We start from the raw sequence: 24185 nt of genomic DNA, 5'->3' as shown, positions 1-24185 counted from the left end.
CACGCTCACTTCCTGGCATACAGTCAGCATTTCTTGGAATCATGTCATACGCCAGCCAGAAGTAGATGTTTGCATCTCCAGCAAGCTTCTGCTCTTTGTTATTAAAAGCTGCCTATCATTGCATTCATTGCAAGGTAAGTTTGGACATAACATTTCACATAGAAAATGTTCATTCTTCATTAGTTATTGCAGATACTTACAAAGAGAGTGGGGACATAGGTGCTGTAAATGTCACTGAACCAGCAACAAATCAGGAAATTGGGCCCATTTGCTCTTCCAAATGTCTGGCCACAGATTCCTCTTAAAAAAAAATACATCCACTCATCAAAAAAGCAAGAAGAAACAACAACAGTTGAACTTGAATACAGTTTTGAAAACTGTATTTGTCCAGACTTTTCAGTGTTGGTTGAAGTTTCTCATGTGCACAGCAGGCACCCTGTGCACAGCAGGCACCCTGACAAGTAAGTAGGGGAAAGCAGGCAGGGTGTGGAGCTCCTGGTCTTACGTCAATTTGCAAAAGAAGTTGATTTATTTATGATAAAGCTCTGATGTTTCACAATTTGTGCCAAAGTCTTCTCCAACAACTGCACTTAGTGAACAGAAACTGTTCACTAATAGGCTGTCCCTTCTTCGCTTTGAGAGGAATTTTCAAAACCACACCTTTTGTGACACTTCTGTATGGTGCTTGGTATTAAATTGCACAAACTAAATGAAATACATTTCATCAACTGGTTTATTTTTTTTGAGAGCAATTTCAACCAATTCCTTCAAATAATTTTTGGACCATTATTTCTCATGTTAATAACAATAGAAAAGAAAGACAGGCAGGAAACAAGCCGTATGTTTACCCATAACACAATATACATGACAAAAGACATTTTTGAATGGAAACTTGTTAAAAAGTAATTAAGCAGACAGCATCAGCCTGGTAAACCTGTTTAAGATGCAATGGAGGACGCTTGATTCAGGAGCTGTGACTTAGGAAATAAAGCATTTTATTTATTTTGGGAATTAGTAATTGACTTTTAAGATAAAGTGTGAGCGCATGCATGTATCACAAAAATACAATATTTTATATCTTTATAAGACTCTTTCAATAAATTATAAACATATTTACAGACTGCAGTTAAGTTGGTCTAGTGCTAACAAAAGATCAGTTAAATATTCCTGCACTGCTGTGAGTACATGGACAACTGAGTGCAGCGTGGAAAGCAAGCAGGAAAAACTAGAACTTGTGTGCAAGTTTACAGAACCATAACTGGCATAACTGGGACACGGTCAGACAACATGCATGACTGAAGCACCACGGTGGGTGGCAGAAACCCTGCAAGAAACAGTGGCATGGAGGACAAGGAGAGGGGCTGTCCTCTCTGTGGAAGAATGACTTGGATGCATGGAACTCTGCTCAGGACCAGCTACAGACTGGCTGGTCCACAGCTTGTGTGTGTGGGGATCACAGAACAGACCAGCAGGGATGATGAGCAGGCTAAAGTCTATGGATCAGCATAAGGAAGTAGGTAAAGGCTTCCATAAACAGCTCAAGAAAGACTCTGAATAACAGGCATATACGGAGGAGGAACATCAGTGTCTCTGACATCTGCTGGAAAGGCAACACAGCAGGATTCAGGCAGTGAAGATGATTTCCTGGCAGTGCCAGGGGCCTCCACCTAGGCTGGACCAGCAAGAGGTGATGTTGCACTGCTCTATCTGCTGCTCACCTGCAGAGAAGAACAGGATGAGGATGGAGTCATGAATACCTGTTTTGGCTGTAGTGATCAAGAAAAGTGGAGCTTCAGATCCTTAGCGGAGTGAGGAAGACAAGCACCAGAGTATCAGCCCTACACTTTGTTAGAGAAAATTTCAGCTTATTGAGGCAGCTGGTAGGCACTTTCTCTAGGCATGAGCACAGGCCATCCTGATGATGAGGAAAACAGGCAGGCAAATCGGGAAATCAGTTTGGCTAAGCAGGCTACTCCTGACACAGATCTAGCACAAAGCTAACAGGCAGGGACAGGCTGCAATGGACAAATTAAGAACACTGACATTGTAGGTAAAGGTCACAGAGTCATAGAATTGTTGAAAGGGGTTGAAAGGGACCTCCAGAGATCATTGAGTCCAAACCCCTTGCAAAGCAGGCTCCCTACAGCAGGCTGCACGGGTAGGTGTCCAGACAGGTCCTGAATATCTCCACAGGAGACTCCACAACCTCACTGGCAACCTGTTCCAGTGCTCCTATCACCCTTTACTGTGAAGAAGTTCTTTTGCATATTGGTGTGGAACTTCCTATCCTTCAGTTTATGGCTATTTCCCTTTGTTCTGTCCCCACAGACCACTGAAAAGAGGCTGGCTATATCTCTGTCTCCCACGCTTAAGATATTTTTAAACATTAATAAGATACCCCCTCAGTCTTCTTCTTCCCAGGCTGAACAGATATAGGTTACACAGCCTTTCCTCATAGGGGAAATGCTCCAGTCCTTTTGTCATCTTTGTGGCCCTCTGCTGGACTCTTTCAAGGAGATCCCTGTCTTTTTTTGTACTGGGGAGCCCAGAACTGGATACATTACTCCAGGTGAGGCCTGACCAGGGCAGAGTAGAAGGGGAGGATCACCTTCCTTGACCTGCTGGCCACCCTCCTTTTTAATGCACCATTGGCCTTCTTGGCCACCAGGGCACACTGCTGGTTCATAGCCAACCTGTCACCCACCAGGTCTCCCATGTCCTTCTCCACAAATCTCGTCTCCAGCAGGTCATCCCCCAACCTGTACTGATACATGCAGTTATTCCTTCCCAGGTGCAAGACTCTACACTTGCTTCTGTTAAACCTCATCTGATTTCTTACTGCCCAGCTCTCCAGTCTGTCCAGGTCCTTCTGGCATGTCAGCCACTCCTCCCAGCTTTGTATCGTTGGCGTACTTGCTGAGCTGGACATTATCCCCTCATCAAGGTTGTCAATGATACTGAACAAGACCAGGTCCAGCACTGATTCTTGGGGAACTAGCGGTGAGTCACAGGTCTCCAACAGTCCCAAGACTTTGCACTGCTGATCACCACTCCCTGATCTCGGCCAGTCAGCCAATTCTCAACCCACCTCATTGTCCACCCATCTAACACATTTCCTCAGCTTCGTTATCAGAATGTCGTGGGAGACAATATCAAAAGCCTTGCTGAAGTCAAGGTAATGACATCTACTCTTCTCACCTAGCCAGTGACTCCATCATAGAAGGCTATGAGGTTGGTTGAACACAATTTCATAGAATCATAAAACTGCTCAGATTGGAAAAGACCTTAAAGATCACCAAGTCCAACCGCAACCTAACCATACTACCCTAACTCTAACAACCCTCTGCTAAATCATATCCTTGAGTACAACATCCGAAAAGTTTTTAAACACATTCAGGGATAGAGACTCAACCACCTCCCTGGGGAGCCTCGTCCAGTGCTTAACAACTCTTTCTGCAAAATTCTTCCTGATATCCAACCTAAACCTCCCCTGGCACTTCCAGCTCCTCCTGCTTGTTGCCCATGCTGCTTTCATTGGTGTAGATGCACTTCTGCTGAGACATCTGCCTCACTACCAGCTCCAGCACTGTTCCTCTAGGCTTACCTCTGGTGAGCTCTGGTTTGTCCCCTTTCCCCATCATATGTAGTTTAAAGCTCTTTCAGTAAGCCCTGCTAGCTCTTGCACTAGGATTCATTTCCCCCTTTGAGATAGGCGAGTTTCATCCATGGACAGGCCAGGGGCTGAGTAGACTGCCTCATGGTCAAAAATCCCAAAGTTCCTGCCTTGACACCAGCCTCTGAGCCAATTATTCATTACCTGTGTTTTCGTAGCCCGCTCCATGTCCTTCACCACCCCAGAAGGTATAGAACAAAACATCACTTGCGCTTCTGCTCCTTGAACTATGCACTCTAACCCCCTGAAATCTCCTTCCATAGCTACCAAGTTTCTCCAAGCAATTTCATCACTGCCCACCTGAACTAGGAGTAATGGGAGTGAACCAGCTTTGGGAGTTTTCTAGTTATGACCCTGACACGGGCCCCAGGAAGGCAGCACATTTCCCTACGGCTCAGTGCCGGTCTGCAAATGGGGCCCTCTGTTCCTCTGATAAGAGAGTTGCCTACCACAACCACCCTTTTTTCTTTCCTGGCAGAGGCAGTCTCAACACTTGGAGTAGACTGCCTCGCCCTTGGTAACCTCTTAGGGGAGCCTTCCCACACCTTCTCAGTCACCTCCCCTTCAGTGTCCAGTGCTGCAAACCTATTGCTTAGGGAGACCTGGGATGCAAGGTAGACAGGAGGGGTTTGCCCATGATATCAAGCAGGGACCCTCACCCAGTCCTCTCTGTCCCTCAGGTCCCCCCTCCAGACCGACAGGGACAGGCCAAGGGATCCACCACCGATTGCAGTGCTTTTGCTGGCTTCAGAAAAGCCCTAAAAAAGCCCCCTTTTTGTCAGCCCTTTTTGGTTTAGATCCCTAGCCCAGTGCAGTCTTACCTGCCCTGAGTCTGGTCTCTGCAGCAACATTAGAAATATTTATTGTTACCTTTCACCTTAGTGGCGAAGTTCAGTTCTACCTGGGCTTCGGCCTTTCTGCACAGCTTCAGTATTTCTAATCCTCGTAAGTTGTTTGCGTCCTCTTTCAAAGACCATAATTTTTCCTTTTGTTCCCAAGTTCCAGCCAAAGATCTCTGTTCAGCCAAACTGGTCTCCTTCACCATCAGCTTGTCTTCTGTGATATGGTGATGGTCAGCTCCTGTACATTTAAAATAACTTCCTTGAAGTATTCCTAGCCTTCCTGGGCTCCCAGGCCCTCCAAAACTACCTGCCAAGGAATTCTCTCGACCATGGTCCTAAACAGACCAAAGTCTGCACTCTAGAAATCCAAGGTGGCAGTTCTGCTGATTCCCCTCTGTGGTTCTATCATTTCATGATCACTTTGCCCCTGACAGCCTCCAACCTTTACATCCCCCTTCAACAAGATCTTCTCTGTTAACAAATAGCAGGTCCAGGATTTTGCTTCCCCTTATTGGCTCCTTCACCATCTGTGTCAGGAAGTTATCTCTCACACACTCCAGGAACACCTAGGGCTGTTCCCTTTCTCCTGTATTATATGTCCAGCAAATGTCTGGGAAGTTGAAGTCCCCCATGAGAACAAGGGGTAGACCTCGGGACTTCTTCACCCAATTGTCTATGAAGTATCCTATCCACCTTTTCATCCTGGTTGGGTGGCCTGTAGCAGACTCCCAAAATAATGTCAGTCTTACTGGCCTCCCCTTTGATTCTGACCCATAGGCTCTCAACCCTATCATCACCATCATTAGTTTCCAGACATTCACATTTTTTCTTAACATAGAGGGCCACACCACCACCTTTCCTGTCTTGCTTATCTCTTTTGAAGAGTTGGTAGCCATCAATCGCAGCTCTCCAGCTATACAAGTCATCCCACCATATTTCTGTGTTGGTAACTACTATATCATAGTTTCCTGGCAGCACAATGGCCTCCAGCTCCTTCTGTTTGCTACCCATGCTGCATGCATTACTCTAAATGCAGTGAAGATGAGCCACCATTTGAGTGGGAGAAACCCTAATACACTCTTGACCATACTTACATGTTTCTGTAGCAACCAGCCTCACACTAACCCTTCTATTCTTCCTACAAAAAGGTGTGTTGTTCTCCCTCACCAAGACACAGGACTGTAAGATCTTACTAGCACATCTTCCTCCCACAAGCCCTGGCATATAATATACAGGCTCCTTTCTAGTGACCTTGGTTTCACTCCCATCCCTCTTCATACCTAGTTTAAAGCTCTATCAATGAACCTTGCCAACTCCCATCATAAAACCCCTTTCCACCAGAGGGATAAGCTATTCCCATTGATTGCTAGCAGGCCTGGTCTCATGTAAATTGAGCCAAGGCCAAAAAACCCAAATCCCTGCTGGGCACACCAGGCTCAGAGCCAAGAATTCATCTGTTGGTCCATCGTGTTCAGTCCCTCATCATTCCCTATAACTGGAGGAATAGAGGAGAGCACTTGTGCTCCTGAACCTCTGACCAGCTGCCCCAAGACTCTGAAGTGCTTCTTAATAGTCCTTCCTATTTCATCACAGCCTACCTGAAACAACAATAGGGGATAATAATCTGAGGGCCATAATAAGAAAGGAAGTTTCTCCCTTCTATCTTCTGAACCCCCGGAGGCAGCAGACCTGCCTGTGTAGTGGATCTGGTCTGCATATTGGGCCTTCTGCTCCCTTCAGCAGTGAGTCACCAACAACAACGACTCATCTTTTTTCTTTACTGAGAAGGTTTTAATGTTAAGGGTAGCCTAGTCTTGATGACACCTCTAAGCAGGAAGAACCATCATCCCCACCACTGTCCAGCTGTCCCTGAAGAGCACTGTATCTGTTCTGCAGGGGCAGCTGGGGAGGTGGAGGAATTGATGGGCAGGTGTGCCTGCATCACTGAACATGAACCTTTTGCCATTGTCCCCTGCCCCCACTTCACCATCATTTTTGTTAGGAGGAGGAGAACACAAGAGCTCACTGTAGCAGGAACACTGTCTGCCTGATGGTCTCCTCCTGTTACCTGTTTGCAAGGCAGTAAGGGGTGATGTGCTTCATATGGAGCCTCAGATGGATGCCTAGATGTCAGGGCTGGCAGGGACTGGCATTACCAATCTATCTCCCTTTCACACTCCCTAATGCTTCTCAGCATCTCCACCACCTCCTTCAGGTCAGTTACTAGGCTACGTAAATCCATCAGCTGGTTGCATCTAACACAGATGCTATCTCTCTTGCCCTGTGCTGCAAGGGCCAGGCTCTAGCACTCACTGCAGACACAGACCTGTGCACTAGCATGTTGCTGTGCGACCTCTGGGTCTGGGTCTTCACATTCTTCCTGGCAACAGCCTTCTGGCCAGGGTGCAGCCATGGCAAACCAGCAGACTCACTAGCACCATCTAGGGAAGCCTTAAAGGGGTCTGTCAGTATTCAAAAAACATTTGAACAATGTTCTTAAGATACACGGTTTAACCCCTAAGTTGTGTAGAGGCAGGAGCTGGAGTCAAAGACTTGGGTCCCTTCCAAGTCACAGTATTCTATGATTCCACAATTATCCTCCTCTACTCAGAATTAAATTAGCCCGCATTTATAAAACCACTCCTTTTGTACCCTTTCAAGAGGACAGATACATCAGTCAACTGGAGCAGTTTCAGCGAAGAACCACAAAGATGGTCAGAGAGGTAGAGCAATGGCACTGTAAGGAGATACTCCGGGCACTGTGTTTGTTCACATCTGGAAAAGAACATTCTTTGGGGGTGGTAACTAACAGCAGCCTTCCCATACCTACAAGATGATCATCAAGAAGATGGAGACACGTTCTTTATAGTGGTGCCTGGTGAGAAGACAAGAGATAACAGACATGAAGTTGAAACAGCCATGATTCAGACTGGACAGATTTTCAACATTAAAGCAGTCAGACAACAAAAGAGACTGCCAGAGAGGCTGTCCAGTCTCCATTTTGAGGGTTTTTAAAACCAAAGTAGGTAAAGCAGGGGCCCATTTCAGTGTTGACCTTGGTTTAAGTTTGGACTACCTAACCTCGTGTTCCTCACAAACCTCATGTTTTCCTATCATTTCTAATAGTGCTACAAGTTTTTCTCTATTACTAAGCTTCTCACCACCTTATTCGCAAACATGTCTTAACAATGTACCAATCAGAACTGATTCATTAAAATAACCACAGATACCAAGAACAGACATTATTTGCATGAGAATGGTTCAGATGTTTAAATAATCAACTATTTGGCTGAAATATTTCGTAAGGCCAAAGTAGTATAACAAGAATTGGCAGTATGCCAGAATCCCTTCCATTCCTATCCAATTTCAGTTTGAAGCCTGAGTAATACTGAGGGCATGGACATTCCTAATCTATTACACAGAGGAGAATTTGAACACTGCCCTGCAAACAAGGATCGGTCCAACAGGGAAGACAAAGGAAAAATTTCTGATCTCTTGTTGTCACTACCAAACCTTTATCAATCTTCTCGTACACAACTTTCAAAATGAACTGAAATGACGTTCCAGCTTCAACAAACAACAAGCAGAATTCACACTCCACAGCTTGATGTTTTGAAAATGTTAATACATGGTATTCTTTTCGCCTTGATTCTTTTTTAGCTTCAGTGTATTTATGAGCTCAGTTTTCAAGTTCTCTTTCCAGTCATGATCACAGTTTGCCAGTCTTCTTCTGACTGCAGCAGATAGCTATCTTTGAAAATGCTTGTCTGGAGCATTGAGTTCCTGTTGGAGATACCAAAAAACAGCAAATTCAAACTTCCATCTATTTGAAACTGCTGAAGAACGAATCATCTCTCTCCTGACCGTACATGCGTTGATCCAAAAGTTACACAGAAAGCTGATTAGATTTTGTTTATCTGAATTTATGAACATGACTTTGTTTATGTCTGAAAGGTTGTTCATTAAAAACAGGTACGAAACAATACAGAAGAGATTTTTGTCCATGATTTAACTTATTTACCTCCATGCAGCAACATTCAAAAAGGAGGCCGTCCACTCTGAGGAATGAAAGATAGGCACTGGAAACAGCTGGACTAGTCTTCAAAACATCACTTTATGGACAATTTTAGTGCTTCTCGAATGCTTCCAAGAGAACAGATAGCCGCTCTTGCACTATTGAAGTCTCTTCCACTGGCTCAAACCGTCACAATTTGGTTCACAAGGCAATTATTTATGATCTAAGATTCTGGAGCAAAATGAAAAAATTCATACGTAAACTATTATGTATTCTAGAAACTGTACTAGTTGTACAAGAATATTGCAGGCTTTAAGCACTAATACTGTGTGAAGGTGAATTAAGATACTGTCACATCAACATAAACAAACCATTTCTAAGAAGCTATTAGACCCATGGCATCTCATAGGCACTAGCCAATTACCACAGTAATCTGTTTAAAATGATACATGTTGCACTGAACTGGAGCAGAATAAGAACATTTGTCAGCTACTGTCAGCCATTTGCTAAGTAGCCAGTAACCAGGAAGGCTGTTATTCCATGACTTTGGATCAGACAGCTATGCTCTTAAGACACTACTTTTAGGCAAAGATTCAGGTTCATAATTTTTTTGCACCACACATGCAAGTGATGCTGCTGCTATTCTTCCCACACAGTAATGGCAGGTGCTTTTAGTTTTCTCTTTGGAGGACTAAACAGAGTTCTTATTTAACAATCAAGGAAACTGAAGACAAGGGAAAGTTACAGCACAGGAGGTTAAAATGTAGCAAGTTCAAGACCATTCCTAATCTAATCCCTTTTCAACTTCCATTTTTGTACGTGTTTTATAACGTACCTAATTCATTAGTAAAGAATTACATTTATATAGTTGATAAATAATGTACTTACTGCTGATCAGCATCTCATCTCCTTCACAGAACTAGCACAGTGCTTATCAAAGTCATTTACAACCACACTTAACCTGTTATTCCGGCAGAAAACAATATTTTTTTTTCCTGCTGGATCAGTTTCCTGCTACATGGAAGAGTATGATGAACATCAGAGCATGCACAAAAAGTAAGACCTCCACTTTTAGTGACAGTAAATTGCCAGACTGGCTCAAACCATCCCGTGATTTGTATCTACTTGCAACAATTTTCACCCATCAACATCAAAGACAAAGCTCTGTAGAACCAGAGCATGCCTGGGCTACAGTAAATCACAGTGAGCCTCGCAAACACAGGTAAGTTAATTGCCATCATTGAATGGATTCAGAGTTCAGAAACAGTCCTTTGTATCATCTTATCCAGTGTAAGCTTCACAGACAGGCTAACAATTGGGAAGATTTATTACATATTTACTTACAGATTAAATTTACGATTATTGCAGCCAGCTGACTGCACTTCTACAAGCAGACATCCCACTTGCCACATTGGGAAATAATTCCTACCTCTCCTGCATGGCTGCCACAAAGACCAAGACTTTGAGATTCTTCCTGGAAGCCATTTCACAGTTAGTCACTTTGGAGTTTTCTACACATAAGGGCTAAACAGGATTTTGTGCAATACTAACAGGTAGAAATCGCATTAGGAGTGCAACAGTTGTTCTTGATGAATGCTTGATGTTTTCTTGTCCTTTGCCTGCTGCCACACTAGTGAGATTTATCATGACAAACGAAAGGTCAATGATCACAGAGCCAAACATACAACATTTAGTATTTCTTGGGAATCATGGTGTGAAACTGAATAGTAACAAGAGTGAAATCAGTTAGCTTTCTACAGGCTTTCTCTATTAGAGAAAAATTCTGCAGACGCAGTATGCTGGTCTGGACAGATGAAAGACTGTGAGGCTTTGCCTGTACACTTCATTATTGGATAGCTTTATATGCTTCTGCTCTCAGATCTGGGACAGGATTAATACGAGTTTTTATATTCTCCATGTTGCTGTATTCCAGGAAATATATGTGTAATCTTACACAGATGGTCTGCACATCTACCACTAGGAACAGATTGAGAGAGCAAAACTGCTTTGGAGATGTGTAAATGGAGGCCTGTTATGTCCCCACTGTAAATACAGCACACAGAACTGATACCTGAGTAAAGGACCTCATTAGTTCAAGAAGTATGGCATAACTGTTAAGAAACATTGCATCAGTGTGGCCTGGAATTTCACTAACAAGATGAAGCACTGATCAACTTCTCCCATACAAAGAATTACCAGCTTTCTCATTCTATGTGTAGGTCCTCAGGCTCACTACCCTGTTTATTCAGAAGAGCTTTCCTACAGCATCCCTGTGGGTTTAAAAACAAGTTTAACCACAAAAAAAATACATGAGTTAAGTAAATTTGGCATTCTTTGTGAAAAAAAAGAAAAGGTGTCTGAATACCTACGCAATAAAGAGCCACCAGTGTTATGCAGTAGCTCTCTGTTTTGATACGATGTTCAATAGTGTTTACAATTTAACAGGCAGAATAACAGTTCTGCCTACTGACACAGACTTATCACCACTATAAGCCATTATCATTTGTTAAGGCACGACACAGAAGTATGAGCATGAGAAAGAGCTGTGTTATCAATGAATGCTAACAAATGCTAGCAAATTTCAGTTTTAGAGTTTCAAAGAGAGGCTGGTCAGTCTGCTAAGCACTTCCATCACAAACATCTGATTTCATAGCAATCATCACACCCACATCACACCAATAACAGCCCCAACCTACACTGACCCCACTGACCACAGGAGACATCACAGAACACACATCCCCTCTCCTCCACACCTGGAGCCACAATGTTCTCAAGCTTCTTTCCACATAGGCCAAGCAGAGGGCTTGCAGAGCCAATGGCACCACCCATAGCTTCACATCAGTAAGCTTTAAGCAAAAGCCAAGCAGACAAACACCACTCCACTATGCAGGCACTTGCTTCCTTCATTTTCAACACTGTCATCTCACGCTTGGCCACAAAGCTGCTGAACTCCTTTTGAACAGTGCCTAAACAGAGAACAGAAGACAGCTGCAGTTACCAAGCCCACAGCCACTCAGCTTCCAAGTAGAGGCCAGCACTTTAGAGTGAGGTCACAGCTACAGCTTACCATCCTGCCAACATCAACAGCTAACACTTTTCCCTACAAACAACCCCACCGTGGAACAAGCACTCACCTCCCACACTCTCCTTATGGTCTGCTTCACAAAATGAATTTTGCTCTAGCCATTGATCATGCTGGTGGCACTCTGCTCAATTTGCTCACATTTATCAGCACTTCTCCAGCTCTGGGGGATAGCACATATCATCTACCAAGTGGCAAGTAATGGAAAATGACCACTTCCTTTAACCTCCTGGCTCAAGTTCTCCTCTGAACAGCGTAGGATGTTATTAGTCTTCTTTGCTGCCAGGGAGCAGTATAGATTCATGTTTCAGCACACTGTTCATGAAAACAGGTACCTTTTAGCAGAGCTACTCTCTTGCCAGGCAGTCCTCAGCCTACACAACTGCAGGGTCTTAGACCACGCATCCTAGCACAAGACGCCTTGTTGCCCTGCAGAACTTCATGAAGTTCACTCTGGACCACTCCTCCAGCTCCTTCTGAACAGCAGTCCTACCCTTACACAGACCAACTGCACTCTGTATTTAGCAGTCTTTTATAAGCTTTTATATTTTCTACTTCCTTGTCCAAGACAATAAACTAATATTGAAAAGTGCAGGCTCCGGAACAGAGTTCTGCAGTAGTCCACTTGCCTTTGGCATCCATTGGAGAAAAAAGAAAACAACAACAACAAAAAAACATCAGCTGCTAACAGCAGGCCTGACATTCTAACACATTTTCTATCCATATACACAGATACTTATTCAGACTTGGACATCCCAACTTCAGCTGTGGGAGCCTGCATAAAAAGCCTTGCTCAAATCAAGGCATGTAGTACTCGCTGCATTCCTCTCATAGTTCATAGACTTAGTTGTTTCAGCCAAAAAAAAGGTTTGTCAGTAGTTTGCTTAGCCAAGCTGATCTCCTGATTTGTCTGCTTGTTTTCTTGACCATCAGGATGGCCTTTGCTCATGCTTGGAGAAAGTCATCATCTCACTATGTCTGTATCTGCAGTCACCACCTACTGTTAAAAATGAGCAACACTGTACCTCACCTATATATATATATGTACATATATATATACACACACACACACATATACATACAACTTAAAAAACAAAACAAAAAAACCAACCCAAAACAACAACAAACCCAACAGTGCTCCTAGAACACAATTCCTTCAAGCCCATCAGTTCTGGTGAGGTTATTTCCAAGTGTGACTTACATAAGTATGATTCAAATCACTCCAGCAAAAAGTGTGAAACAGTCACTCTTGACAGTGCCTTGAAAGCTGGTGTATTCATCATTACCTAAACAACTCGTGTTTGTCCAAATGAGAAACACTATTCTACACACTTTCTTCCTGCATCAATAACCAGCAAAATCCAAGGGTCTCTTAGTTTCCTTCTCCTCATTGTCATCATGAGTGACATTTCCCTTTATCAGGACCTCTTGCTTCTCCAAACAAGGCACTTATTATCAGTTATTAGTGGAAAACAGAGGAATGTTGGTGTGGGAATAATTACTGCAACAGACTGGGAAACAACGTGTTTTTTACTGACTTGAATGAAAATGTTCACATTTCATATCCCTCTAGAGGAAAAGGAATTTCTAGAAAAAAGTACAAGTGAAATTTATACAGACTGTATAATAAAACAGGACTGGGGCTTTGTTAGCTTCCTAATAAATATATTCAAAATCCTAGAATATAAATCAAGCAGAAGATACAAGACCAACACTGGTGCCTCTCTAAGAAGCTTGCTAGATCTCCCAGACTGACGTTTCACAAGCATCCCATCTCTAGATTGGCGTTTTGAGGCTCAGGTTTATTCTTCAGCAGCACACCCAAGCTTTGAAACCAAAGCACTTCATTACTTAAGGTCTGCTTGAGGATTTCTTTCTAGTAAAAGTAAATCCCATGACGACGTATTAAAGAAATGTCCTTGTATTCTACTGCATGCAAATAGGAGGTAACACCAGACAAAAGGGTAACTTGCATATTTACTATGAAAGAGGATCCTTCCTATATAACTAGTTTGCCTTTCCAAAGATTATTGGATTATAATCTTATTATAAAGATTATAAAGAATATTTTGATTATATTCCAAAGTGAAGTGATTTGCATACAGTTTCATTCTCACTGTATCAAGAGGGAAGCTGAAGTCCAGAGGAGGCATTTGCCCAGTTTTGTTTAACAAAGGATCTTGTTTAACAAGGATCCAGGTAGTTTCAACTCCTCGTCTAGTGATTCATCCACCAACATTTACTGTTCCTAAGGCAACAAGTCTGTTTAAGCTGACAGTGGAATGGAAATCTCTTGACCGAGAACACATTAATATGTTTTATACTGTGAAAGGCCAGATGCAAAATTAATTCTCCCCTCATATTTCCGCAGCTGCAGGCAAATAGAAATTCTTTTAAGAAATGCATGTGGAGATAGCACAACAGTTTGCAAAATATACAACTCTACCTTAAAGTGATGGTTTCATTGTTTATATAATATATACAGCATATTCTTCAGATGACTTGTATGTTAAGCCAGTTTAGTGAAAGCTTTACAAAAAATTTCAGCTTCCCACCAGCACTGACTTAAGTTGCTAAAGCACATTTTGCATTATTAGAGCTGCACAGATTTGCCATAAGAACCCAGAGACAACTGAGAAGAAAATCCACATCTCCTTTTTTTACTTCCTACATGTCACACTAATGCTGTGATTTTCTCCTTGCAACCTGAAAGAATCTCTAATTGAAATGTGAACCACATTTAAGTGCAGCAGCAAAAGAAGGAGGGTTTTTCTGTTTGTTTATAAAATCTTTCTTATCTTCTTCTAACTCACCGGTACTCTGCGAACTTCAGAGACTTCTGAACTACTGGTCAGAAACACAGTTCTAACAAACATACAAAAACATCAAAAGAAAAATTAAATTATTTATTCTGAATTCTGCTAAAAAGCTCTTTATATTTTGACCTGCCCAAGGGAAAAACAAACATAACAAAAAATACCCCAAAGTCCTGTTTGGAATGACCTGTCTCCCTACCTGTGTCATCTTTTCCAAGCCCATCACCACAGATGTGACTTTCAGCCACCAAAACTGTGAAAACATTAATTTAAGAAATAAAAATATAGATTTCTTTAAAGGTAGCACAGTTGTTTACAACCCAAAAAGCATCCTGCTCCAGCCTTGTGTTCATCCCAGTACTTCATGTAATAAACCAGACTGATTATGGTATACATGCAACCACTGTTAACTCCAGAACACTCCAGAAGGGCACAGAACTCCTGGGTGGTGGCAGATAGCTTGGCCATTCCGCACTGAAACAGTATTACTTGCTCCAGTGACCTCCATGACAAAGGATCTGTGTTAGTCTTCACCAGCACTCTCCAATCTACTTGGTTGTTTAGGGGGCTGATGATCTAGCGTGGTTCATAAGAACACATAAGAGCGCTCCTGGCACCAAAACACATACGTCTTAAAGCTCATTCACTCTTGGGAAAGACAAATGGATTGAAGGAACAAAGAAAAGCAGGATTAGAATGGACAGCAGAAGCGTAAGACCTAGACAGAAAAGCACACAACCCTGAAAAACTCTACTTCCTGCAAAAAGACATCATGTAAAGAAATCACTGATAGGCAGCAAACTGGTAGCTAATGGAAAGAAGTGAGAAATTCCTCCACTGAGTGTCACCTTCCCTCCTCTTGATTGTTATGAGAAGACTTAAAATTGAATAAAAGTGAATCAAAAAATGCTGCTAAGAGATTTCTTTCCTGAAACATCTGGAAGGGATTAGAGAAAAGAGAAAATTGCAGCTGCCCACAAGAGGCAATAGTGTCTGTGAAAGAATCATAGAGTCGTTTGTTCCAATTTTGAGGTGCAAGGGACCCTTAAAAGACATATAGTCCTATTCCCCTGCAATAAACAGGAACATCTACAGCTAGATCAGGCTGCTCAGAGCCCCATCCAACCTGACCTTCAGTGTCTCCAGGAATGGGACATCCACCACCTCTCTGGGCAACCTGTTCCAGTGCCTCACCACCCTTATTACAAAAAACTTCTTCCTTACGTCCAACCTAAAACCTCTTTTAGTTTGAAACCATTTCCCCTCATCCTATCACCGCAGACTCTGTGAGTCTACCCTTCTTTCTTACAGCCCTCATTACATACTGAGAGGCTGCTATCAGGAAACCTTGAAGCGTTCTCTTCTCCAGGCTGAACAGCCCTAGCAAACAGTCCGTCCTCATAGGAGAGGTGTCCTACCCCTCAGATCATTTTTGTGGCACTCCTCAGGACACATTCCAACAGGTCCACATCTCTCTTGTACTGAGGATTCCACATCTGGACACAGTACTCCAGGTGAGGCCTCACCAGCACAGAGTAGAGGGGCAGGATCACCTCCCTTGCCCCCCTCCGAGCCCCTTCTTTTCCAGACTAACAATCCCAGTTCCCTTCCTGCTGCCCCCTGCTTGCATTGTCTTCATCTCAACCCATTTGTTTTCCTTGCTCTTGCTCTTCAGATTCTGACAGGGAGTGCATGGGAACCTCACAACTTTCAGATCCCCACGCATCTCTGGCCATGCATTTGAAGTCCTGTGTTTGAATAAAGGACAGAATGTAATCCAAAATTCTGCAGCTCAGGTCTGTTCCTTCATAGATCTGAAATGATAGCTCTAAGCCAAGTACACTCAATTACAGATTGTAAAGCTGAAACAAGTTTTCTTAGCCCTTAAAAGTTTGCCTCTTGATACTAAAGAAACTCTGAGGAGATGCACCTAAAATAAATTTCTAACAAGAAGAATCCACTGGACTAAATTTCCAGCTTGGAAAAGATATTCCTCTCTGTGAGGGTAAATATGTGGACTCTTATTTTTCTGACAACTACACTTGGGTGTTTTCTTTTTGCCAAAACATTTTTTAGCTTATTTCTATGTTTCTATTCACTTCATAGTAAACAAACATATCTATAAGAAAATTTCCATCTCTAGTGAGTTCCCCTCTGCATGTACTCCAGGATGAGAGTATGCGTAGACTGTCAGCACAGCATTACCAGCATTATAGTCAGCCTGTCATCCTTAATTAGTGTGGTACAGTGGTCAGCACCTGCACTCACACCTCTCCCATACTTGCTGCTCACCAGTACATCAAGAGGAAAACCTGATACAACAGCCTAAACACACACAAGTATTATTAGCTAACTTCACCTCAGGGCACTTCTCCTTGGATTACATAGTTTTCACTTCTGCTTCGCAAACAACAGGAACTCAAGCTCACCCCCATCATTTCTATCTCTGGAGCAGTAACACAGACCCAGAATTTCAGCTTCCTTTCACAGTCTTACAGTTGTGCTCCTCTGGCAAGCTCCCAGAATGAAGCCAGCAGCACTCTTTTTTGATGTCTGCTGACAAATTACACTGTCACTAGTACAGTGAGTTAAATCCAGAAAATGCCCAGGCCAACACACAACAGTCTATTTGGAATCTCCACTTCTGGAGATGGTGAACTGTTAGAGAGGTTCACTTAGCCTTGTGAAAACTACCCCCAGGGTTAAAACACTTCTAGGAGAATTCAGGAAAACAACAAAACAAAACGAAAAAACCACAACCCACAGCGTTGCCAAGAAACACATTCCTGTGAGCCCATGATCAACAGTGTATAAAGTACCTTCTGCTCTTACAGGCTGTTTTTGCTTACCTCAATTTTTGTAAAAAGTTCAACTGAAAAAGCAAAGCATTAAAAGGAACCCAGCAAAACAGTAATGCTGCTTGAAAATGAGTTGATGCTCAGGACACAAAAGCACCAACTCTTCTCCTTCCAAAAGAGCCTCTCTACAGACATGGAATGCTTCCAGCACCTCGAGTTCATTCACCTGGTTTCTTTTCCTTATCTCATCTATTCTTGGAATGAAGTCCCTATCCTGCTAAAGCTGGCAGAAGCTTGGCTGATGTCTGCAGCGCAAGTAGCACAGCAATCCTCTCGCTGGTGCAGTTAGTGAGAAATTTATTCACCTTATGCAGGCAGTCCAGAGATCTTTCTCTAGTTTCCACAACAGTGTGCAGGATCTAGCACAGTCACCACTGCCACTTTTTTCCACCTTGTGTACATTCTCAGTTTTGGCTTGAATTTCCAATGACTGATTTTAGACCTACTAAGACCACTCTCCTTTGAAGTCCTACACTGCCTCAACGTGATCTTTACTCTTTAAGCAATGTATATGCAAGTCTGTGTTTTTATCAGACAAATGCCTGATCTGGCAGGGCACTGGGAGTAGCAGCAACTCCTACATATTGAGCAGGGGTGCTGAAGAATCCAGCTGCAGCAAAGCTCTGGCAGCTTCCACGTGTCAAAGTTGCCCACAGGAGAATGAAGATGCAAGTCTTCAGGATGGATTATGCTGTGTGCTCCTCTCTCACATCCTTTTCCAGGTGCTAGAGACGGGGGCACAGGAGCAGAATTTTAAACCTGGGCGCTGGAAAGGGAGGGTGGGAAGGCTAGGATTCAGAAGGTGAGGGCAGATAGTGGAAGAGGGGTGGCAAACATAGTTTGCAAGACTAGAAACTTGCATGACAAGTCAAGGTATTATTGACGTACTGTGTGCACTTGGGTGGAAGAAGAACTTCTTTACTGTGACGGTGACAGAGCAATGGAACAGGCTGCCCATAGAGGTTGAGGAGTCTACTTCTCCGGAAATATTCAAGACCCACTTGGATGCTGTTCTGTGCTACCTGCTGTAGGGAACCTGCTTTAGCAGGAGGTTGGACTAGGAGATCTCTGGAGGTCCCTTCCAACCCTACGATTCTTTGAGACCAGTATGACTTAAGACTTACAATTTTCTTATATGGATATGACAAGTTACTTAGCCTTGATAAAATCCACACGCAGCAGTAGAAACATTTGCACACAGGTCACAACACAAATAATAGTAGTAATGTGAGCATGCAAACAAACAGAGTGTGTGGAATCTTACCCACTGCCTGCACCCTACCCCGCTCCACCCTCACCATGGCGAGGGGTGCAGGTCTGCCTGCGGGGTCCTGGGCTCTGCCCACCTTCAATATCACAGTGTAGTTTTGAGGAAGAAAGTGAAAATAACTGCAAAAGTTTAGGAAACCTAAGTGACCATCAGCATGAAAAAGCTGTTGCTCCAGCAGCCATGCTGTGAGCTGCTGTTGGGGGAGGGGGCAGTTTCCTGCTGTTACCATGTTTGTGCTCATGCTAATGGCAGGCCAGCTCCACCTGAACCTCCAGCAGCCTTGAGGCACATTCAGCCTCCAGGAATTTCCTCTCCATCCAAGAGCTGCTGCAAGCTCCCTTGCCTCATCACTGCAGCTGTAGCATGGGCTACAGTGACACTGCATGGCGCACTGAGCTATGCTGCCTTGGTCTTCACAAAATAAGAGTAACACCATGGCTAGGTTGTACCCACTTGCTTACCTGCATAGCATAGAACCGGCCCCAGATGGTGTCAGACCTATTACAGAGTCACAGAATGATTTAGGTTGGAAGGGACCTCAAAGCCCATCCAGTGGGCAGAGTTGCCCCCCACCAGTTCAGGCTGCACGGGCCTGGCCTTGAACGCCTCCAGGAACGTGGCACCCACAGCTCCTCCGGGCAGTCTCTGCCATTGCCTGACCACCCACTGAGTAAAAAATTTCCTGCTAACATCTAACCTAAATCTCCCCTCTTTCAGTTTAACACCATTTGCTCTTGTTCTTTCAATCCCAGAAGTTCTTTTTGCTTAGTGACAGGAGCCCATGGCTCACTCTTCTGTTCCTCTATCTTTGCTCCTGTTCTCAAGCCCACTAGCAGCTCCCTACGCTGCAAAGGCTCTAAGTCATAAAATCATAGAATGGCTTAGGTTGGAAGGGACTTCAAAGATTATGGATCTCTAACCCCCCAGCCATAGGCAGGGCTACCAACCTCCATATTTAATACTAGACCAGGCTGCCCAGGGTGCCATCCATCTTGGCCTTTGTATGGGAACTGCTGAGTCACGGCCTGAACCTCTGATTGATCACCTGAGGCGAGCCATGAGGCAGCCAGAGGAGCACAGGTGAAGGCAATTCTCCTGTACTCAGGAAGGGATGGAGCCTGGCTTCACCCCTCCTAGACCTATTTAAGAGCTGGCTACCAGTGGGGAGGGATCTCTTTGGGAGATCTGCTCTGCTGGAGTTTTGTGAGTGAGCCCAGGATGGGGGTATGCTTTCTATCTATTCCCTTTTTGCTATCGTTATCTGCTTTGCCAAGCTCTCTCGTTTATTTTGTAATTATAGCATCTTAGTATTCATTGATTATACAGCCTTGAATGCCACTAGGGACAGGGCATCCACAACCTCTCTGGGCAAGTCATAGTGAGTACTCCAGAAATATCATACCTTTCTGCAGTACACTGTTCACCAGCTTCCTGCAGCTATAACTAGCCTGCTTGGCAAGTAAAACATCCTCCCAGCAGCCAAGGGCTTTGGATGAAACTGTTTTGAAAGGTGCTGTCTCCTATGCTGCCCACTGTAGCCTTCCTGTGGGTTATGTGATCTTCCAAGAAAGCAGGAAGAAATTTGAAGCAGGGTCTGGAGCACCTCTTCTTTGAAGAAGGGCTGAGGGAACTAAGCTTGTTTAGCTTGGAGAAGGCTCTGAGGAAACCTCCCAGTGGCCTTCCTGTACTTTAGGGAAGCTTATAAACAAGAGGGAAACTGACTTTTTACATTGTCTGATAGTGAAAGGACAAGGCGAGTGGTTTTAAACTAAAAAAGGGGTAAGTTAGGTTATACATTAGGAAGAAGTTATTTACTCAGAGGGTGGGGATGCCCAGAGAGCAGTGGATGCCCCATCCCTGGAGGCATTCAAGGCCAGGTTGGATGGGATCCTGGGCAATCTAATCTGGTGGGTGGCCATTCTGCCCATGGCAAGGGAGGTTGTAATTGGATAGGCTTTACAATCCTTCCCAACCTAAGATATTCTGTGATTCTTTGACAGAATAATTTCACTTAGGTTATTTTAGGATGGAAGGAAGCTCAGAGGGTCACCCACAGGCACTGAAAGTAGGGCTGACTTCCTACTGAAACTGCTCCTATTTGTAGAGAATGATTAGGGTTTTATGGGGCAGAGGAAGGGAAAGGGAAACTTGAGCCCAGTGGCTTAGACACCCACCTTGGCTCCTCTGTAGAGTTTTGAGATCCTGTAGGGATGGGTAGCGATGTATCTTCTTGTCCATGCTGATGTAGCAATTCTAGGTGGAAGATCCCTTAAGTTTTGCTCAAGACTTGAAGGAAGACTTGAAGGATCGTTTTCTCTTCTTTTTCTGAGGATCCAATCTGAGTCACCCACGCTTTCCCCCCCTTGCTTGCTAAGCTAGTCTTTAATGTTTTCTTCTCATAGCCAGGACACTCTTCAGGATTTGAATCACTTCATGCTGAGCTGGGAACTAAACCCTTGGTTTCTCCTGGGAGCAGTATGCAGATGCTGCCTACACCCAAAGCTGTGCTTTCTTTGCGAGGGGCAAAGGATAGAAAATGAGCTGTCAAGTATTCCAATAATGGGGTAGAACCACTCTTAACTCACCATAAGCAAAGCCATGCTGGCGTTTCATTCCTTTCCTTGAAAGCAGAGAAGACAAGGAGAGGACTTAGGCACCACTTAACTGGTATGACAACCTGTTTTCCCCAAGGCCACACAATGCTACTCAGGCTGCATTGTTTCCATTGCCACTTAATTGCTTTCACAATTGAGTGAGTCTTCCTGCAGTCAGATTTCCTCCTGACATCTGGGCACATGAAAATGCTGATACATTTCTGCCAGCTGTTGCTTTGTAAGTGAGGTGGTGACATTTTCCACTTTTGGTGTTCACTGGAATGTGCAAACAGTGCAGTTTTCAGATCCTTAATAGTAAGAATTTTGTGCATAAAATAATGTTTGTTGACTGACTTAAGTGTATCACATCAAGCTTCAATTTAGTGTGGGCTAAAAGCTTTTTCAACAGCGTAGAAGCCCCTACTGTTATTATAGGCTCTCCCTGCGGGGAGTAAAATAATGGTGCCAACAGTACTGTTCAGAATGGATATAACTGTAGTTACTGTAATTAAGTTCACAAATTAAAAAAAAAAAAACAAAAAAACCAAAAACCTTTACACTAAAATAGTTTTACTGGTTAAATATTTTAAGCACAGAGCAGTGAGGTGGTTTTTCTGTGTTTGCATGAGGGACCACAGCGGTATGCTGGCAGAAAAAGTTCATAGAATAGCAAAATACTGAGATTACAGGGGAAGAAGGTGCTAAGGCAACAGAATCTCCAATACGACAAAGATTTATTCTTTTTAGATGTATTTTTTTTTATGGCATGATAGAGTGTTTAACAAATCTGTACATTCACATAGTGGTGCAAAAAGGAGGCTTGCATGAAATGGCACAGCTTATTGGTAGGATTATAGAAGCTTATTTCCTTTTTTCTGCACTAAGAAATGATTCAGATCGGTGCAATTTGTGGCTGTAATGACAAAGGAGTGGGCTGGGCTCTGTTGCAGTCTTAAATTAGTTTGTGTTGTGCAGTGTCAGAATTCACCTGAGCTAGGCTGGAAGCTTAGTTCTTCGTATTGCAATGCTAAATATTGGAAAATTGGTCGGGTAGACAATCAGTTGACACCAATTCAGTAATGTATTTGAAGAAACTTTGAGAATCTGTTCCTCAGACAATAAGCCTGCATGACCACAGAGCCAAGTGTTTCGGGGTCAGGCTATGTCTGCTGTGTGTCTCTTGGAAGATGCAGTTGGGCCAAGGTTTCAGCAACCCTTGGGGCCAAGCAGTTAATGCTGCCAAACTTCCCCACAAAAACTGGAGGGAATTTCCTTTGAGTGTCTTGGGGGGGAAAAAAAAAAAGTTCTGCCTAAAACAGCTGCTCTTCTCCATTACCTTTGGCCAGAGCAAGCTGGAGTAAGGAAATGACTGCTATTGCCAGTTAATTGTGAATGAAGGTAATGCCTGGTGCTTTTGGAAAGGTTTTTGGTCATCTTTCCAGTCAGACTAAATCAATTTGTTCATTTTGTTCTTCAAATAAAGCAGCTGTAGAGTAAATTCCACCTGGGGAGGGAATGAGCTTTCTCTTTTGCTTCTTGCAAAACAGTCACAGGCGAGGCTGCCTGTTCTTCTGCAAGGAAGGCCAACATGCACCAAAAAGAAAGACATTGATGCAATAGGAAAATATTTAGATGCAATGTTCTGCTAGGAGCCTTCCTGGCACAAACATCTTATGAAACCTTGCAACTACTCCTTTTGCCTTCAGGAAAAGGAAGTAGGAAGGAAAGGGGTGTCAACATCTATTTGAACCAAAAGACCAGTGAAACCTCTGCTGACACAGACTTTTAGTAATGATCAAACAAGAGCAGAGGAGATTGCCCCTACTCGTTTTCCCAAAAGAGCAGAGCCTAGTTGATCATTGACCAAGCCAAGCCGAATGAGCAATCCACCAGCGTTGTTATTCCGTGTACTTGTAGTGGACTAACAGGAAGATGGTTGAGGATCCAAAGCGAAAACCCGTCTTTGTCCTCGCTGGCATCTTGCTGCTTAGCTCAGCACAAGCAGGTAAGCAAAGGCATGAATGCATGGCAAGGGATTGAAGGCTTTACACAGAAGGATCTGACTTAAATTCTCCCCAGCATACCTGTGTTTCTACAGGTCTTTGCTGTAATCCAATTAGACATCAGGAGAATGGCCAGCACAGGAAAAGTCTTTCATTAACCCATCTGTCTCAGTGATTTTACTCCACTAACGTGATTTAAAAGGGCATTCCAGAATTTTGCTGAAGTGCAGGGAAGTGGAAAAGAGACCACTTGACCTCTGGCACTGACAACTCCTGATTTGAAGGCTGAGCAAGTATAATCTGCAGTAGCTGAGGGAAAATAAATAGATGCCATACCTCCACTTCTTGCTTTGGTTGGGATTTTTTTTGCTCTCACAAGCCTCCTCCCCTGATGCCATTTCTGATACACTCTGCTTTTACTAAGCATGCCCTTTAAGTAAAGCTAGTTCATGAGCAGCAGTTTTTCTGAATGGCTGCCAGAGAATGTTTCCATTTTTTTTTTCTCTGGTTCACAGAAAGACCAGAAAAGACAACAGTAAGGGACAGCTGCATCCCACAAGGGGAGATCTGAATACCAAATTTTGTTGGTTTTTTTGTGTGTGTGTTTACTCTTGGGCTGTGTTCCTTCTCACTACTGTACAATATCTTCTGTGGGAACAGACAGCAGTTGGGAGCTGGTTGTTTTGTTTTTTGTTTTAACTGAACTTGTAGATTTAAGGCTGTTTCACTTCCTCTGGTCTAGAAAGGAAAGGAATATGAGTTGTCATTTCATCAGGATGCAACTGTGTCAGTTCACAGAGTAACCATTTTTTAAGTCAGGAAGGATCGTTTCATCAAATATTTGGCTTCCTGCTCATCACATGTCAATAAATTTTGTCTTTTGTCAATCCAACATGTTGCCTACTATAACCATTCTGAAATAGCAACCAGTTCTCTAGAATGTCAAAAGATGGAGTTCTTTTCTGGATTACCTGTTCTACTAGCTAACCATACACACCATGTAGGTCTGCTATGTAGGTCTTTCCCTGATTT

General features: G+C 43.5%; 1 protein-coding gene and 1 long non-coding RNA gene across 3 annotated transcripts in view; one reads left to right on the top strand and one right to left on the bottom strand.

The window, feature by feature from the left end:
• Positions 1 to 511: 511 nt before the first annotated feature.
• On the bottom strand, positions 512 to 19429 carry LOC128072495 (uncharacterized). Its single transcript, XR_008202300.1, has 7 exons — positions 19254 to 19429; positions 19018 to 19054; positions 11425 to 11496; positions 8537 to 8753; positions 8110 to 8298; positions 3818 to 7390; positions 512 to 1718 (listed from the first exon to the last, which is right to left on the bottom strand). It is a non-coding gene; the product is annotated as an uncharacterized LOC128072495 (long non-coding RNA).
• Positions 19430 to 22927: 3498 nt separating this feature from the next.
• The window catches only part of PLA1A (phospholipase A1 member A), a 17609-nt gene continuing 16351 nt past the window's right edge, over positions 22928 to 24185 (top strand). Inside the window, exon 1 of one of the 2 annotated variants that reach the window (XM_052666135.1) lies at positions 22928 to 23155. In XM_052666135.1, the coding sequence (XP_052522095.1) occupies positions 23083 to 23155 (73 nt within the window). In that variant the 5' untranslated portion in view covers positions 22928 to 23082. The remainder of the gene's footprint in view (positions 23156 to 24185) is intronic. The other variant, XM_052666125.1, reaches the window with a different exon arrangement.

This window comes from Tympanuchus pallidicinctus, unplaced genomic scaffold (genome assembly GCF_026119805.1).
Source record: "Tympanuchus pallidicinctus isolate F22 unplaced genomic scaffold, pur_lepc_1.0 scaffold10, whole genome shotgun sequence".
Lineage (NCBI taxonomy): Eukaryota > Metazoa > Chordata > Aves > Galliformes > Phasianidae > Tympanuchus > Tympanuchus pallidicinctus.
This window is presented reverse-complemented; position numbering and strand designations above follow the sequence as displayed.